The 18,107-nt window shown below is 41.5% G+C and overlaps 1 protein-coding gene across 2 annotated transcripts in view; it reads left to right on the plus strand.

Annotated features, from left to right (window-relative positions):
* NRXN3 (neurexin 3) overlaps positions 1–18,107 on the plus strand; it is a 1,025,935-nt gene that overhangs the window by 309,911 nt on the left and 697,917 nt on the right. For both annotated transcript variants that reach the window (XM_054826970.1, XM_054826962.1), the window contains 2 exons: positions 3,794–4,232; positions 9,286–9,669. In XM_054826970.1, the coding sequence (XP_054682945.1) occupies positions 3,794–4,232; positions 9,286–9,669 (823 nt within the window). The remainder of the gene's footprint in view (positions 1–3,793; positions 4,233–9,285; positions 9,670–18,107) is intronic.

Here is an 18,107-nt window from a genome sequence, read left to right on the forward strand (position 1 = left end):
ATGCAGTACTCCAGGTGGGATCTCACAAGAGTGGAGTAGAGGGGCAGGATCACCTCCCTCGACCTGCTGGTCACATATCCTGAAGAGCCCTTAAGTTAGTTTGGAGATTGCTGATAAAATGAGACTACGAGGTAGGAAGCGTTATGCAGATGATAGGTTCTACTGCTGGCAGACAGCTTCCTCAGTGAAATGTGAAAATGTTTCTTCTCTGGCTTGTATCAAGTGACTCTCTGAGAAACTAGTTCTTGAAGCTCATATATTTAGAACTATAGAATTTTTTGTCCTAGACTTTTTACTTGCCTTCCTTTTTAATGGTGTGTTGCAAGGTAGGATCACAAACATATAGAAAACTCTCATTGAAAGCAGTGGTGGCAAATCAGACCTGAATTGACAAAAGCATCTTCTCCTTTACCAGGCAGTTTTAACATTTGGGAAGGATGTGTTTCATCTATCCTGGAAAACTGCACTGAAGCATCTGTTGATTTCATTAAAACATAAAGATTCGTAGGTTATAAGGCCAGAAAGAGCCATTATGATAATCTAGACTGATTTTCTATATAACTAATTCCTGTATCACTATGTCTTTTAGAGAAAACAAGATACTATTTTAATTTAAAGTTTGCTAGTAGCAGAGAAGACACCATGACCTGTAGTAAATTATTTCAATGGCAAATTACCACCATGTAAAAATAAGGGGAGATGTAACCTGTATGTGGCTCAGCTGAGAGCTGGAAGCTGCTTATGTGTGTGTGTGAGCATATTCCTTCTACCAGCAACGTGCAGAGGTTGCTGAAAGCAGGTCACTGAGTCATAGCTAGGCACAACCCAGCACCAGCCATCAGTCATATGTAGGGTATTATGCTACCTGTCTGCTCCTCTCATATGTGGGAAGCCTGGGTCAAGATACAGTTTAGAGGAGTGTTGGTTTGAACAACTGATAGTAGTATCCAATAACGGCAGTTCTCCTGTGTTAGGATCATTAAAGTCACAGTTCATACAGGCCTGGCATTCTCTTGCCAAAGCAACTCCATGCTGGGGTGAAACCAAAAATGCAGCGTCATACCAGTCAGGGAGTACCATGTGTATGTGCTGGCAGAAGGACTCTGTCCAGAGGAATCCATTTCCAATTCCCCTCTTTCCCAGGCTGTCCCTGCAGTGGAACAAGGAGTAGACTGTGTGCAACCTGCTATACACATAGATTCATGAAGGGCACGAGAAAAGCCCTAATGGGCCTGAAGAACAGTCAGTCCATTTACCCAGCAGTCTGCCTCCAACAGCGGCAGGTGCAAGCGCTATTTAGGGAGAGTGTGTGAGCATGGCTGCTATCAGTGGTACATTCCCCTTACACTCCAACAGCATCCACTGCTATTGGATTAGGATTATTAGAAGGTCCATCCCTTCCTTTTCACTTTAATATCAGTTTGTGGACTTACTGCCCACTCATATTTCTGGTTATTTTTGAGCCTGCTGATGCTCTCTGCTTCCATGACCTCCTGTGGCAGCAAGTTCCAGAAGTTCACTGCCCTCTGTGTAAATACGTACTTCTAAAAATCCATTTTAAACTTATATCCTACAAGTTTCAGTGAGTGCTTCTAGTTCTGCTATTGCTGGATTTGGCAAAGAGCAGTTCTACATTAATCTTCTTCATCTTCTGTAAACTTCAATCATATTTTTTCTCAGTCCTCTCCAAATATGAGTCCAGGCCTTTTCAGGCTACCCTCATAAAGCATCCTGCTCCATCCTCTTAATTGTTCTATTATTTTCTTCTGTACCTTCAGCTCCTCTGTTGCCTTGAGGTGCAGACAGGACTGCATGCAGTGCTCAGAACTAGTGTTTGTGGAAAGCACTGAACTTGCTGCACACACAAAGTATGTGCAGAAGTTCTGGGCAGTCTGGACAGCTGCGCGTGCATGGAGTACATCTCACGCTTCTGACGTGAGCCTTTCCTGGATACAAAGGTAGCTTCAGCTCGTCTCTGCTGTCTGGCTGAGGTGCACCTCGTTGTCTGGCAAGAGGGGGAGGCTGCAATGCACAGCCTTGCTGAGTCACTGGATGGAGGTGTATGGTTTGTCTAGTGATAGCATTTGATATGGTTAATCCGTAGAGTGAAACTACTACAGTCTCACAAATTGAAAATATATTTTATTCCTCTTGCAGATATTAATAGACTTGATGTTTTTGAAGTCTGTGCAAGGGCAGAGCACTTTATTGGGCATTGGAGCAAAATAAGCTATTGTGGGTCAATACTGTCCTCTGCTGGGAGGAACTACAGCTTTGTGCCATGACTCCAAATGGGAATTAACAGCTCGCTCCTCCTTTCACTCTATGTAGGGTGTTTCACCTTTGTAATAGGAAAATCTGATGCTGTGCTGGCTGCGCTGGGGAATTTCTCCTTTAATGCCTAGTGAAAGCCGAATATTCTTCCCTTGCTACAAATGTGTTGAATTGTGATTTCATTTATTTTTCATCCTGAGGTCACCTACTTTAGAAGCTTATCCCTCATTCTCTCCCTCATTTGCCTTTTAATATTTACTGCACACTCATTCCTCTGACTGTCCTGTCCTATTTGTAGAATTAACAATGCATATCTCCTTTCCCTTCTCTTCCCATAGCAAATTGCTGACAACTTAGCCTGCTAGCATTTTGAAAGCAGAAATCAAATGTGTGTGTATGTATATGCTATATGGTAATAGACACAAAATATTTTAAAATAACAACTCCTTAGAAGAAGTCAGAGTCTTCAGTAGTGTTGCAGAACATTAATTCAATCAAAATTGTGCTAGTTGCAGAAATGCTTTTGCTTGCTGTATGTTTAAGAGGCACAGAAGGTGGTTGAGAGGAAGTACAGTTTACAAATGTTTCGGTTTTGTGCCTTCTCCAGTCCCTGCCTCTGTGAGAACGGGGTCGAGTGGAGTCCTCTCTGGAAGGAATTAATTCTGTAGAAAGAGAAGGGCAGGAGGAATGGACTCCTGAGCAAGCCAGGCATGCTCAGGAGCGCTTGCGTGTTTGGGACTCTTCTCTTGGCTAATTTCCATCCATGTAGCAATACACAGTCCAGAGTTTCGGTCCTTAACCCAGAGAAAGAGTAAGAGTCCAGGCACTGAATACGTATGGGCTGTTACATGTTAGCATGGAGACCATAGGTTTCTTGAAGCGAGGGTAAGCTATACAAATATCTCCATAGCAAGTTTGTGCCTGTAGTGATATAAGATTTCTTGGTCAGAAAAATTGTCTCTGTTTATTTTTTCTTGTAGTTGTTTAGGAGCCACAGGGCAATCACCAACAGTTCACAGCAACTTGCTTGCATTTTTGCCATCTCTCTCCTAGTAGTTAAGAGGGCTTATGGGAATAATAGAGAAATGACAGTGGTGGTACAGAGTTCCCTGCTGTGGCTAGCAGAGACGGACATGGAAGTTACGCTTTGTTATGTATTTTGTATGGGATTTATGCAAATATAACAGCATGATACCAGATGCACACTATTTTATGTACAAAAGCTTTTACAGCGGAGTGGGCCTGTGGTAGAGTTAATTGTTCTCACTGTCCTTCAGTTAAATGTTCTCTTCTGCCTGCGTTTCTGATCTATAGTCATTGCAAAGTACCCATCGCTGTCATTTCTATACATACTCCTGATTGTGCTCTCTCCCTCTGTCATCATGTCAGACTCTTGCATGGTCTCCTTTCTGCTCCCCACTGCCTTTTGGGAGAGGTTTATCTCCCATGGCTGAAAGTAATTGGGGTATTTGTACTGTATGCAGGATTGATGTATGATATTTTTCCTTGTGTCTGGCAGGTTGTTTATAAGAATAACGACATTCGTCTGGAGCTGTCTCGCTTGGCACGGATTGGTGATACTAAGATGAAGATCTACGGGGAAGTGAAATTCGTATGTGAGAATGTGGCTACACTGGATCCCATCAGCTTTGAGACACCTGAGGCCTATATTAGTCTGCCTAAATGGAATACCAAAAGGATGGGCTCCATCTCATTTGATTTCCGAACCACTGAACCCAATGGACTGATCCTTTTCACCCATGGCAAGCCTCAGGAGAGGAAAGATGCCAGGAGCCAGAAAAATACAAAGGTAGACTTCTTCGCAGTTGAGCTTCTAGATGGGAACCTCTACTTGCTGCTGGACATGGGCTCTGGGACCATTAAAGTCAAGGCCACACAGAAGAAAGCCAATGATGGAGAGTGGTATCATGTGGATATTCAACGAGATGGGAGATCAGGTAGAGTGGTGACTTTTTCTAAGGTAGATTCATCTTTCAGATCCAAACCTAAGGCTGGGCATTAATTCTTAGAACCTTCAAAACCTGCTAGATATGAATCACTCACAAAAACTTGGTGTTATTCCAGTGATATCCAGCAAAGCAAAGATGTGAATGGCTAGGTTTTCATTAAATTTTTAAAGTGAACTTCAGATAGTACATCACAGAGGCAGTCTATTAATATTTTATTTACAATCTTTGGATATTCTGGACCTATCTTTGCAATTACACACATAATTATAGTGATGAGTTCTTTGTAGGCCATGGTAAGGTTTAAGATCCTTCAGAACTGTTATTATTTAGTTCTTGATTTGAGAAATTCTCACTGATCTACTTTGTGTTTCTGTTCAAAAGAAACTTAGTAGAAACCAAATGAAAACTTATTGCTGTGACCTAATATTACCATCTTATCCTAGATCTTGTGTCCTTAAAGAGCAGGGGTTTGTGATCTTATCATGAGAAAAAATAAATGTAATGAGCACAACTGGTAACAAATCAACATTTTCATCTTATTCTATTTCTTTCAATATCTTGTAGTTTTCAGTTAGGTTTCTTTACTCTCTCTTGCATGCCAAATTCCAGTCTTAATATCTGAGTCAGCATTCAGCGGATGTTCCTATTTTTCCTCGCAGCTTCTCATTTTCAAAAAATGTGGTTTAGTATATTTCTAATAATATACCTACCATGCAATTATGAAGACGTGTTTTGTTTGTTTCTGGTGCTGGATATCAAGCTAACACACTCATGGTGTACTCTGAAATTGTGTAAGGAAAAAAATTATCAAATACCATAACTTCGTCTTGAGAATATGTGAAAAATTGCACTTGAATTCTTCCTGAACGCTTGGGATCTCAAACCCTGGCTATGTATCCCTTCAAAGGGAATTTTGCTTACATTTGCAAGTGGATTTGGAATTTTTCTGGTGATCTCCAGATGATAGCTTTAGGTCCCTAATTTTATGTTTCCAGTTGCTGAATGTCATCAGTAGAGAGAACACAGTGCTGGAATTTGCTTCCCTCGAGTTTTCAAAATAGCTGACTTTTAGATACCATGCAAAGCCTAGCTGTTTGAACAGGTCTTTGCCTGAAGCTAGTTTTTTCTTTGATGATGTGAGGAGTTTCTTTGTATTTGGCATGGTGCTCTTCTAGGACTTAATATGTGTGGTTATATATTGCTATCTCCTAAAGACATCGATAGGAACATTTTATAAAGGAAGCCATAAATAAATAAGTGGAGCTTTGATTTCTTTAGAATTGCTAAAATTTAATTAACTTCCAAGGATAAACTCAATTAGTTGCATTCAGTACTGTCTTCAGTTTTGCTTGCTCACTGGGGCACTGCCTGGTCCCTGGAGAGGCAGCTGCAGAAGGAGAAACAGAAATGACACTAAGCTGTCTGCTAAGAAAGTTCGTAAAAACCTAGCAAGAGGGGGACATGGTCATTTGGACTAGGAAGGTGTGACAGACGGCTTTGCTGCTTGGTGGATGAGACTGTAGGACTGACTTGTTTGTTGCTTGGCAGGGAGGTTTGTGATGTTCTGGACACTGATTAGAGGTAACAGATTTTGAATTAAAACCACTTTCCTCAACAAGAATGAACACATTTGTACGTTGTCTTTTTTTTTTCTTTTCTATTTTTTTTCTATTTTTTTTTTTTTAATTGCATTTTCTGCTGATGACAAGTACTGGTTTAATGGTTCTAGTGACTGATGTCTTGTATCCCCTGAAAATCAGGATACTGGCATTGATTTCTTCACGCCATACCTTTAGCAAGTGTTAACCACTCTTATCCAGTAGTACTTTTGGTACGTGTGAGAAGGAAGTTTAGGATCTCTTCTTGTTTAGTCCTTGGCTTTTCTTGCACATGTGGACCAGAGAATGGTTACACCTTGGAGAATTTTTTTTTTTTGTGGATGCTTGCCATCTAAAAACTGAACTGAAATAATGAAATTAAATGTGGGCTACGATACAGCCATTTGGGTTTAATGAGCTAGTGACACAGAGGTTCTGATTCTCATTACTAAAGTAGCCAGGCCTTTATTAAGTGTCATCTCTCCCCTTCTTCTTCCCATTTCTCTAATGGTCCAAAACTTCAGGCTCGGCTGAGCTTAGTAAAATAGCCTAAAAATCCGAATATTCATTGCTGCAATGTGCTAAGGCAGGAGCGCAAGTGCCGGGGAAGCATGGCAGTCATGCTCAAATACCTTCTGGCACCTCTAGTCCCCTTAGGCTTTGTGTATGCTTTGGTCTGTGTTGGCTACCAGAGCAACAAAAGATGTTTTTTCTCTCTACTCTGACAGAAGCTGACAGCGTGGACATGAACACCTAGTGTCCTGTAACCTTTCTGTCCTTGGGGAAAGCTCCTACAAAGCGTCCACAAAACCTGTCACAGTTTCTAGCTGGGAAACACTGAGCACATTACACAAGACGATGTTTTCAGCTGGTCATCAGCTACAAAACACACATGTTGTCCCACCCACTCAGACACTAAAAATCTTACTGGAAGGTTTGGTTGACAGTTGCTTCAGTGCACTGCTTTGTACATCAGCTCTGCCCTCAGTAACTGAGGTCTTTCGGTCTGTTTGTTCTTTAGAAAGTGCCTAAGGGACTGGAAAGGAGATGCTTAGATTCCTCTGATTTCTCAAGATGGGATTTGATCTACATAAACAGAATTGCAAACTTGGGATTTGGAAACAAAAAACAAAACAAAAAGGATTCATCTCTTGTGACTTCTCCTCCCTATCGTTGATTCGAAATTTCTCCATCTCAGCAGCTTGGTCTTAAAAGTGTTGTGCATTCGAGCTAGTACTGTCTCCTTACAGGAAAAGTTGCAGGGTACAAAAACTGGCAGAAAGCTTAGGCTGCTGTCTGGCTTATTTCCTTTCATCATCTCACACTCTTTCTCCAGGTTTTACACTTCTCCTTGGTATCCAGTATTTCTTCTCTTTGGGGGGTTTCTTTACCTTTGTGGCTTTTGGAGGTGGCGTTTGTTTTCTCTATAGTAGCAGCTGTCTGGAGCTCAGCCCTCCAGTATTTTGGTTTGTTCTAGCCTTTCGAGTAATATGTGCTCCACATGCGGCTTTTGAGGAGTAACAGCGGAGATGCTGGAAGGGGGGGCTGTGATCCTGTGGCTCTGTGACATGCTGCCTTTACAACTGTAGGTGTATTGTCACATCTTCTCTTTTCTTACTTTGTAAAAGGGAAAATGTCTGCGGTGCTGCGGCTTGTTTTTACAAAATGATTCATCAAATAACCCTGGTTCTCTTTGAGCCTTTAATTTGTAACGCCTCTGTTGCTTCTGGCACTTTGCTGCCTCTAATGTTATTCCTAAATTATTTCTGAACATCACACACATGAAATACCTTGTATCTGTGTCATATGTCCTGTTCTCTGAGAAGACACCTATTGCAACGGAAGAAAAAGCGTGTGTACATGACTGCACTTTCTCACAGAGACACAAAACAAAGCTAACTCTATTAACTAAACTCTCCCACCTTATCATAGGGGTGTATGATAAAAATGCAATGATGTGCAATTAATCTTAAAGCTTGGATAGCTGTCTCTAAGGAGAGACTATCTTAATGACAAGGCAACTGGATGTGATGATTTATAGCTAGGGAGAATGAATTGCTGAGTTTTAGCTGAGTGTCTGGTGGGCAGATGTTCCTATCATGAAAGCTGCTGAATGCTCTTCTAAAGAGTACACTGCTCTGGGATGTCAGAGACCTGAGTTATGTTCCCTGTTTTCCTCTGGATGCACTGTCTCACCTTAAACAAGTCACTTCACTTTTTTTTGCACCTGTTTCATGTGTTCTGATTATATTTCTGTATTATATGTTCTGATTATTTTATGTGCTGGGACAATTTCTTGAAATATATAGAAATGGCCTCAGTGCAGTATGCCCACATCTTGCTTGGAACATAAGGAAGCTACCACAGTTTAAATAATAACTGTTCTTCAGAGATAGCCTTTATCTTTCTCTACCTTAATTTTCCTGTTTGTAAAATAGAAGTTAGAATTCTTAACTTTCTTTGTAAAACCATAGAATAATTTATTTTAGAACAAACTCCTGGAGATTTCTGGTCCAAACTCTGCTGAAATCTAGGCTTTCTTCAGGGTCGCGTCCAGTTGTGTTTTGAATGCCTTCAGGATAGTGATTCCACAGCCTCTCTGATGTTTCTGTTCCCATGTTTGGCCACCCTCATGATGAAAAATATTCTTTTCTACGGAGTTGGAGTTTCCCTTGCTGCAGCCTGCGATCAGTGTCTCTTGTCACTGCAAGTGCACACTGCTGGGTCATGTTTAAATTGTTGTCCACCATATCCCCAGCTCCTTAGCCAGCTGGTCTCCAGCCTGTACTTATGTGCGAAGTTATTTTGCCCCAAGTGTAGGACTTTTATTTATTGTTGTTGGTTTACATCAAACATTTCTATCAGTTCTTTGCTCCAGCCTGTAAACGTTTCTCTGAATGGTAGCCCTGTGCTTCCTCCAGTGCATCACCCATTCTCCCCAATTTGATGTCATCTACAAACGCGGTGAGGGTTTATTTAGTTCCATCATCCAGGTCCAGCTTTGGACCAGGATCAGTACCTGGAGGTGCTGATGAAGTGTTTTCTGGAAGAGCTATGTAGTGTGAATTAATATGCTTTTACTTATCTTTTTTCTCTCTAGTCATGATACCATCAAACTTCTGTATGTTGTCAGTTAAGTCTTTCCTTTGCTGGATGAATAATGCTCAGTTTTTACATGTTATTACTTAGCCATTGCATTGTTATGCTTATAATGCAAGTTGGGATACAGACACATGATGATCAGTCACTGTATGACAGTACTTATGGCCTGTAGTTCAGGAGGAGAGGGAGCTGTTGGGGACACACTCTGTTGGTAGTGCATTTGGGTAGGGAGGAATCTTCAGTCTCCTGAACTGAACCTTAAACCTCACTCAGTTATTGGAAAAAGGAACTACACTGAGACTGTAAGTGAGTGTTGATGTCTCCTTATCCTCCTCATTTAGGCACTATATCAGTGAACAGCAGACGTACCCCATTCACCGCTAGCGGGGAGAGTGAGATCCTAGATCTGGAAGGCGACATGTACCTCGGTGGGCTACCTGAGAACCGGGCAGGACTCATCCTTCCCACAGAGCTCTGGACAGCGATGCTGAACTATGGCTACGTTGGCTGTATCCGAGACTTGTTCATCGACGGACGAAGCAAGAACATCCGGCAGCTTGCAGAGGCGCAGAACGCCGCAGGAGTCAAGTCCTCCTGCTCCCGCCTCAGCACCAAGCAGTGTGACAGCTACCCGTGTAAGAATAATGCAGTCTGCAAGGATGGCTGGAACCGCTTCATTTGTGACTGCACTGGCACCGGCTATTGGGGTAGAACATGTGAGCGAGGTAAGCTGAGTTTTCTGACTGCAATTACACAGAGCTGAAGGTGTGCAGGAGAGCTAGAACAAAATCCAGTGTTTCAATGAGACTTTCCCCTGCCCTTGTTGGTATTCCCAATGCTGATTTCCAGTCCCCACATTAGGAAAGTTTTCTTCTCTGATCATTTCCTTCCAGTCTTTTCCACCTTCATTTCATGAGCTTTCCTCTTTCTTCTGACTGCCACTTCACTCCCTGAGCTGTCTGAAGACCTTGTCTTCAGGTTCCAGAGTTTCTTTCGCTGAGTATGATTTGTGTCCTAAGGCAGAAAATGCTGCTGCTGTGTGAGAAGTCTCAGGCAAATTACTGGAAACAGTACCAAGTGTGAACTTGAGTTATGGGGATTTTTCTTACATGGGACAGATGATGTATCCCAGTTCTGTCCAGTCGTCTTTTTTTTTGCATGGTAGGATTTCCTCTATGGTGCTTTATGGGAAAACTGGCTAATGAGACAGTGTTAACAGCAACATGTCTCCAAGTTCATCTCTGCTAAGGCAAATCTGTGGGAGATTCTTACTCATTCTGACTGGTGATTTAAAGACATGTGATTGGAGATATGAGGCACAAGTAATGCTGGTACAGGCAGGCAAGACATATGTGTTCTAGGCCACATGGAAAGAAATGTACTAATGGAAGACATCTGAGCTATATCCTTCTCAAATACCAGCTGGTGCCATTAATTGTTGTTATACTTACTGAGCTGGTTCCACACTCAGAATGAGGCAGGTGAGTGGTTTAAAAAAAGAAGGTGCTAAGATCAATTAGACTAAGAAAATAATCCCTAAAGGGTGTTTTCTTATATTGAAACCAATTTTTCTATTAATATTTGGCCATTAACATGGCATTCAGGCTGAACTGCACTCACAGTACACCCAAGAATTAACTGTAAACCATTAGCAGTATCTTAGGGCTTTCAGCCCCTTCTTTCTACTACCTTACTTGGCACCATGGCCTAATGGTTATAGCATGTGTCTTAGAATTGGAAATGTGGGTATTTTTGAGCTTCTGCCATGAATATTTGAGAAACTCCTTTCCCACTTAGTGTCACCCCTGTGCATTTTTTAATATTGATCATAGTACCATGCCACTTATGAGAAAGAATATGAACATTAGGTACAGTGCATAAAATATTAGGCAGAATTGAGATTTGTAATTCATTCACTCTCCAGAGGATTTTCTTCTTTGCAGGAAGTTTTGGTTAATGATCAAAATACTTCCTATAGACCGGATGGGGTTTTAAGGTTTTACAGCACAAGATCTATGATCATTCATAAAGCTTCTCACAGCCAGCAATTTGTATCATGCTGCCCTAAGCAGCAATACTAGTTAATTGCCAGTGGTCCTTAAAACAGCTGAAGCATCAACACTGCTCTCCGTGCTGTGAGGACATGGCTGAAAACATAAGATTCATGGGCACTGGCTATGCCAATGTCAGCTCAACAGTTCTCTCTTATAGACTACATTGGATTAGAAGATTCTGGAAAACATCAGAGGTTTTCTCAACCACAGCCTTGGGAATTGTTTTGGCCAATTGTTGTGTGATTAGGTTTTGGACAGACATGATAAAAAGAAGTGCTACCATAAATGCATTGTTGCCCTACAAAATTGCAGTTACACTTGCCCTTGTTCTTTATTTAGTTTTAGGAGTGACCAGCTCTATGATTTGGGACTTTCTGGACTCTGTCTCATGTCCATCTCCTGGACCTGGCTCGCAGAAGAGAATCCAAAGCTAACCAATGACATAAAGAATAGGATTCATCTCATATACCTTGAGATATCTATGGTGTTGGCTTTTACTTCTTTTATTGTCAGTGAAAAGAAATCAGTAGGTTAAGGGCATGTAAGCATTTTAATTTAGGAGAAAAGAATCTCAAGTCTGGCCTGAGATCTGTAACTTGGCCATGCTCCAGCCAGCATCAGTATGAATAAGGAAGATATGTGTATGAATGCATGTCTACCAGCATGGGAACTTGAGTTTCTGATAAATATGTGTTAGAATCAGAGTGTATTTAAGGTTAACAAAACAATGATGTTGCAGTTCAGGACAACATAAAACATGTATGCAGAGGTCCTAATCCTGAGAAACTCATTTTGTCTATAACTAGAAACCACAGATCCCTTACTGGCTTAGGCCCAATGCAAGGCAAAACACGTCTTTTGTGCCTGAGATTCCTTGGCAACATGAGAAGCAGCTCACAGGGAATGAATTTGTAGACTGGATATATGAAAAAAGTTGCGCAGATTGAAGTGTATTTGACTCCACAGCATTCATTGTGGTGTTACGTAGCAGCCTCATACTACTCTGATACAACTACTTGATATTGGACAACTGCATTAGTGCACAGTGATTTTGCCTCTTTGAACAAGAGTTTTGCAGGCTACCAATGATATTTTTCATTCTCATGGTCTGACACCCCAGGATTATTGCAAGTCCTGACTTCAGCTGGCCTGTGATCCAAATACTGCTGGAAGGAGAAAAGTTGAGACAGAGACTGGGAAGGGAATCAAAGTGAGAGATGCTGCCGTGCCACAGCGGCACTTCTGCATGGTGACTAAAGAGCTGCCACAGGACCGGGGGGAGCCAGGCTGGTGTGTAAGGCGAGGAGTGAAGAAGGAGCAGGCTCTCTCTTGAAGCAGCTACTGACCCAGTTTTCCAGTCTGCCATCTGTTATCTGAGAAGGGCTCTCTCACTTTATTCAGTCCTTAGACTGTGTCCTGTTAAAAAAGAGGAGTGTAATTTTTGGAAGGACTTTGCAGCCCAAGACGTAGGGTAAAGGGTTAAGGGGCAGGGGAACCTCAAATAAATAATCTTTTATGCCTGTTGACTACCAGGGAAATCACTCTTTATCACAAAGCAAAGCACATTTAGATATGGTACTAAAAATACAAAAGAGATACGTAGAACTCCAGGGACAGAAGCAGATGATTCATTTGTTGTTGACCTCCCACTTCCCAGGTATAGCATTTCTACATTTATAATGATGTATTTGTCATAGATTTTATACTTTGCTATATGAAGGACTGTTACACATCTAAAAGGGTCTCAAAAAGGAAATTGATTGCATCATAATTAGAAAAGACGTTTAGGTTTTTTTTATTCATGGTGAAACAATACAAATACACGGTATTTATTATGTCACCTGTCTGTAAAGCCTGTGGGAGTTTGTCCTGTCAGGGAAGTAACACCTCTGTATATTTAGCAACTTACATGGGATGCAACATAGACTTTGGTTGCAGTGATCTGCTCAGGCAGTACTTCTGTGCGGATGGAGAAACCTTGCTGTGGCTGCAGGTCGATAGGGCACAGAATGGAGAACTGCTGCCAAGACCTCAAATTCATTCTTACAATTCCAGTATCTAATCAGTCTTTCAATATTGGCAGTGATGTAAGCAGACAAAGGTGTTTTCAGTCTTAAAGTGTCATAGCTTCTAAGGGTAATGTAGTTCCTCCTTGGGGTAACTGAAATTGCATAGAAGAGATGGGGTGAGACTTGGCAAAGACCAGTTCATGTCTGATATGCCTCCCACCCAAGGCAGGGTATGTCAGGGAGTCAAAAGTGCTGGTAGGACTGCTCCGGTTCTTTTGGTAACTGTATGTTTTTCCTGTACTAACTAGGAACGAATATTCTTAGGAGAGAAATCATGAAGGCTTCTATCAGGTATACTTACATTCAAGTCCTTGCCATAGAAACTAGAGTGAATGTACATCAGTGTTTGATCTTCAGAAAGGCTGAGGCAAAGTACTTCACCTAGACAAGACTCTCCTCAGTCTTAATAAATTTCACTTGATCTGCTTGTGAGATTGTGTTTCTCTCCAGTTCTGTAGCCAGTGGCAGGTGACACAGAAGGGAGAGGAGATGAAAATGCAATGGGATTCATGGGTCAGAAGAGCTCAATGCCAGGCTGTGAGGCTAAGCAAGGGCAGCAGCAAATGCTGGCAATTAGCTAGATGTGGTCCCCATTTCACACCTTCCACCAGAGGCTGTGCTGACCAGATAACACACCCATTAGATATTTTCTTAAATCCTTGAGCTTCCCATTCTCTATCGTCCTTCCATAATGGTTCTCTACCACCCAGTCTAACTCAGTGTGACAATGTTGGAAATCATATGTGAGAAGACCCTTTTTGAGCCACTGTTAAAATTAAGGACCTGCTGTAAACATAGCAGTATTTGGATGAGTTTCTGAAACTTCAGTGATTTCACAGTAGCTGTTGGAAGGAAGCGATGATGTGGCTGTCCACTAGGCTAGGAAATAAGACTGCTGGCTTTGCAAGGGGCGTGAACTCAATTAAAGTAGTATTTTGACCTCCTTCTTTAGATGCCTTGGATAAGTACTCTAAGATTAAAAAAGTAGAAGCCTGGCAATGAGGACCTGTGCTAAATGTCTGTGCTCCCTGTGCAGTCAGTGAAGGGAGATAGTTGCTGCTCAGGAGAAATTCAAAGCATGATCTGCTTGCCTCCTTTTGTTGATTTGCCTGTCTCCTTTTATTGATTATGTGGAGATTCTGGTCTGATAATTCAGTATTGCTGTGCTCCAGAAGGTAACTGTCTGTGCTGCGGAGGAATTGACAATGCCAAACTGCCAAGGCTACTAAACTGGCAAAAAAAGAGGATGTCTTGTTTAGGGTGGGGGCATGAAACAAAGAAAATAAAAAAGAAGCTAATGGACAGGACACAATCCCCCCTGCAAGCAATGCTTTGAGTGCTTTGTAATGTGGTAACGAACTTGCCTCCCCCTACTCCTTGAACTCTCCTGCACTCCTGTTACATCTGATTAGAGTATGTATGGTGGAGAGTAAGATTGAATCACACCAGAAAGACTCCTAAACTGAAAGGCAGTTTTTGTGTGCCTCTGAAATGAATGGCAGGCACAGCGAAGTGGATTTGTGATGGAAGTTATGATTGCAAGTACATATTGCGGCTTTGTACTGAGTTTGCTAGGTCTTGGGTTGTGGTGTGTCAGGCATTAGGGAAAAAAACCTTGGTGCTTGTACTCTCGGTAGTATTTAGTCATTCTTGCATCTTAGAGTTTTAGAAAGAATAGAAGTATCAGAGTGCACCCTCTCTGTTCTAAAGTACCTTCTTCTAACAGGTCTGCCATTTTGCTAGTTAGTTTGAAATAAAGGACATAAAACATCTGAAAGCCCATGGAAATGCTTCCCAAATGCTTTCCGGGCACCAGACATAGGGCAGGCTTTGGGAGAATTGACAAAAAGGATCTCCAAAGCAACAGGTAGCACGTTTCCTCCTGTTGCATGTGAACTACGTTCTCATACTGAACCCAGTAAAAATTAGGGTGAGTTGCAAGTCTTGTCAGCAAGAAGGGCTGGAGTGCTGTTACAGACATGCAGGAGGGTGGGTTGGTGCAGCTGCTGTGAAGGATCTTTAGTGTTTTTTAAGTACTTAACATCTTCTGTACCCGTTGGCTTCCGATTCGTTAGTATTTCACATCAGTTGCAGCATCAGGTCACTGCAGCCCCCTGTTAATTGCACTGTTAGAGGTAGGAGTTGGGATCTGGCCCGTAGAGGAGATGATGTACTTCTTTGCTGTGATAACAAAGTACCTCCTAACAAACCCATGGACTTTTCTGAAAAGGACCCCAAATCCCTGGCATTAAAGAAGCAGGAGGAGGGGAATATGTGTTACATTCACATGAGCTATTTTCTGTAGCTGCAATGAAAATGCCATGGGCTCAAAAAGGTGCATGAAGTCTGTTCTTCTGAGGATCCTGAAAGCTCTCTGCATGCTTTCCTTCTACTGGAACACTGTGAGAGGGACTGCAGAAGGCAAAAGCCTAGGAAGGACACAAAGCAAAAGATAACTGAGAACCAGATTGTTTTAGGCCAATGAAAATCAAATGTTGTTGATCACTCACTTTTTAATGCTTTTTCCTACTTAATTGCCTTGATTGGAGGGTTTGGGTTTTTTATTAAGAGGTATACAACGATAAGATTGTAAGAGGCAGGTTGGTATGAGGCTGCTGGCCATTTAAGACTGAAAAGACACTGAGGTTTAGCTTTTAAACCTTTGAAGTTAATTGCTCGGAACTGGACGTAGCCAGAGTCCTTTCCAGGTAAGAAAAAAAATAAAAGGTCTTGTTCCAGCCGTTTTCTTTTGTTGAGCTGCACCCAGTGTTCATTGCAGCAAGACAGAGATATCCCACTCCACTTCTCCTCCCAAGGGCTGGAACCAGTGTCCCTGTTTGGGTTTGCTCACAGATGGATGATTAACACCCTGAGCAAACCAGGCTTTTTCTGTGTTTCGTGGCACACTGTTTATTGAACAGCAATGTACCTGCCGTTGGCAATGCTGATGTTGAGCACAGGGCTACATATTTTATTATCTGCAAAGTACCTTTATAGCAATGTTTGCTAAGAACAGTTTAATGACAACAACGCACATCTGTGCATTATGTATGCAATAAACAGAGATGTTGTAAAATTACTGGTAATAAGAAATGCTACAAAATCATTTACTACATGGTTTAAGTGCTGCATGCTTTGCTGTCTCAAGCACAGGTAGCAGCACAGATTTCTTTTTTATTGTAGTGAAGATGTTTTATGATGATTACATATTTGAAGGTTTGTTTAAAAACCCTCAAATGTATTGATGCTTTTTGGACTGTCCAGACCTTCTGAGTCCGCAGTGTAATGCTAGATAACCGCTGAAAATAGATTTTCTTATAGGACTGATGGTTCCATGGGGTGTTGGACACATTAGGAGAAAAGCCTTTGCTGCAATGTTTTAATGCTTTTAATCCCTGCTGGATCTTGAATATTCAAAGACTTTAGGAAAGTCAAAACATCATAATAAATTTTATGATTTCATGAGATAAAGTGAAGGATGTTAGAAGTCAGAAGGTCTGTTCTAGAGCTCATCTGTTTATTGACTTACTAGTACCAGATAGGTCCCTATTGTATGATTTCCCAAAATGTCTTCAAACTGCAGAAAAAAAGATTCTATCTGAATTTAGAAAAAGAGTTCATGCAATCCCTTCACACCCATTTTCACACACTAATTTTATGGTAACGTCTCCATTAAACAGGATCTGAGGCATGTTAGCTTTTGCTAAGAGCATTTGTGTGAGAAGTTAATTTTCTCACTCACAGTCAATCCATTTGTAACACCTGCGGCTGTTCCCTCTATGGCTGGCCCAGGCAACTACTCCTGCAGTACACAGTTCTGCTCAGGAAACACAGGGCCTGAGCTTTCTGTGCTGAGCTCCCTCGTATCTCTCCCTAATGACTGCGTGTTAGAGCAGAAGGCTACTGCTGGTTGCAGAAGTGCTGGATTATTCTACTCTATTTTATGTATCCTCCATCTCCACATCCTTTCCTCACCTTCCATGGGGTAACTTCCGTTCTAACATCCAAACAATTCCCAAGATGTTCATGAGATGTTGTGCTAGCTCCAGAAAGGACAGTGTAACCCAGGTGGGGCTAGTAAGGGAAGAGAAACAGTATGAAGGAACAATTTCAGAGTCTCTCACTTCTGTGGTTTTATACTGTGATCCTTTCCACTCATTATAACTCTCTTGTCCATAGATGTATATGTTTAGTCAAAAGCCACTCTGAATATATGTTGCTTCTAGGACAAGTGATAGCATTTGTTGCCTTGTAATGCCTTTGTGATATCCTCAGTACAGAAGAGTGTGCAGTTAATTCTGCAGTCAGGGTGATTACATCTTTTTTGGAAAAGATCATTTCATGGTCTTTAGGCTGTTGAACTTTAACTTCGAAGAGTCTCATTGATGTGACAATCTCCAACAGCATCTGCTGAGCAGCTGGAAAATCTGAGACCGTGTAAAAATCAACTGATGATCTCTCCTATATTTTACAATGACATGGCTATGATTTTTTTTATCTGTGTATTCTTTCCTGTTTCTTCATCCTGTCTTCATCATCATATACTCTTGATATTTAAGGCCACTCCTGCCTTCCATGCTGCATGTGAATTTGTTAGTACTCCAGGCACTCTTTATCTCATCTGAATATGGTAATTGATGGCACAGAAGAAGATAGTTTCTGCTGTTTTTCTCGAAACGTCTGTATTTCTGGCTGTTTATTGCTGGGTGTAGCTTTCACGAGCTCCTCCCAGTTCAAGAAATACGATTATTCAGAACTGTATTAGATTTTGTGCTACTGTCAGCTCCTGTAAAGAGCACTTGAACAACAAAAATTACATCGATGGGTATATGAGTAAGAACATTTGGTTAATGCTTTTTAACATCTTATACTTTTGTTAGCATAGGCCTCTTCTACAGGACTAAAATTGTAGCAGCATATTTATATGCTGGCTTATAAATGGCAGCTCAGAACAATGGCTTTTCCTTAATGTAAGCCACAAAATACTCCCTATCTGTGTAAGTCAGGGGACAATCCTGCTCAGATAACTCTTAGATTAAA

The sequence above is a fragment of the Grus americana genome, chromosome 5, assembly GCF_028858705.1.
Source record: "Grus americana isolate bGruAme1 chromosome 5, bGruAme1.mat, whole genome shotgun sequence".
Taxonomy (NCBI): Eukaryota; Metazoa; Chordata; class Aves; order Gruiformes; family Gruidae; genus Grus; species Grus americana.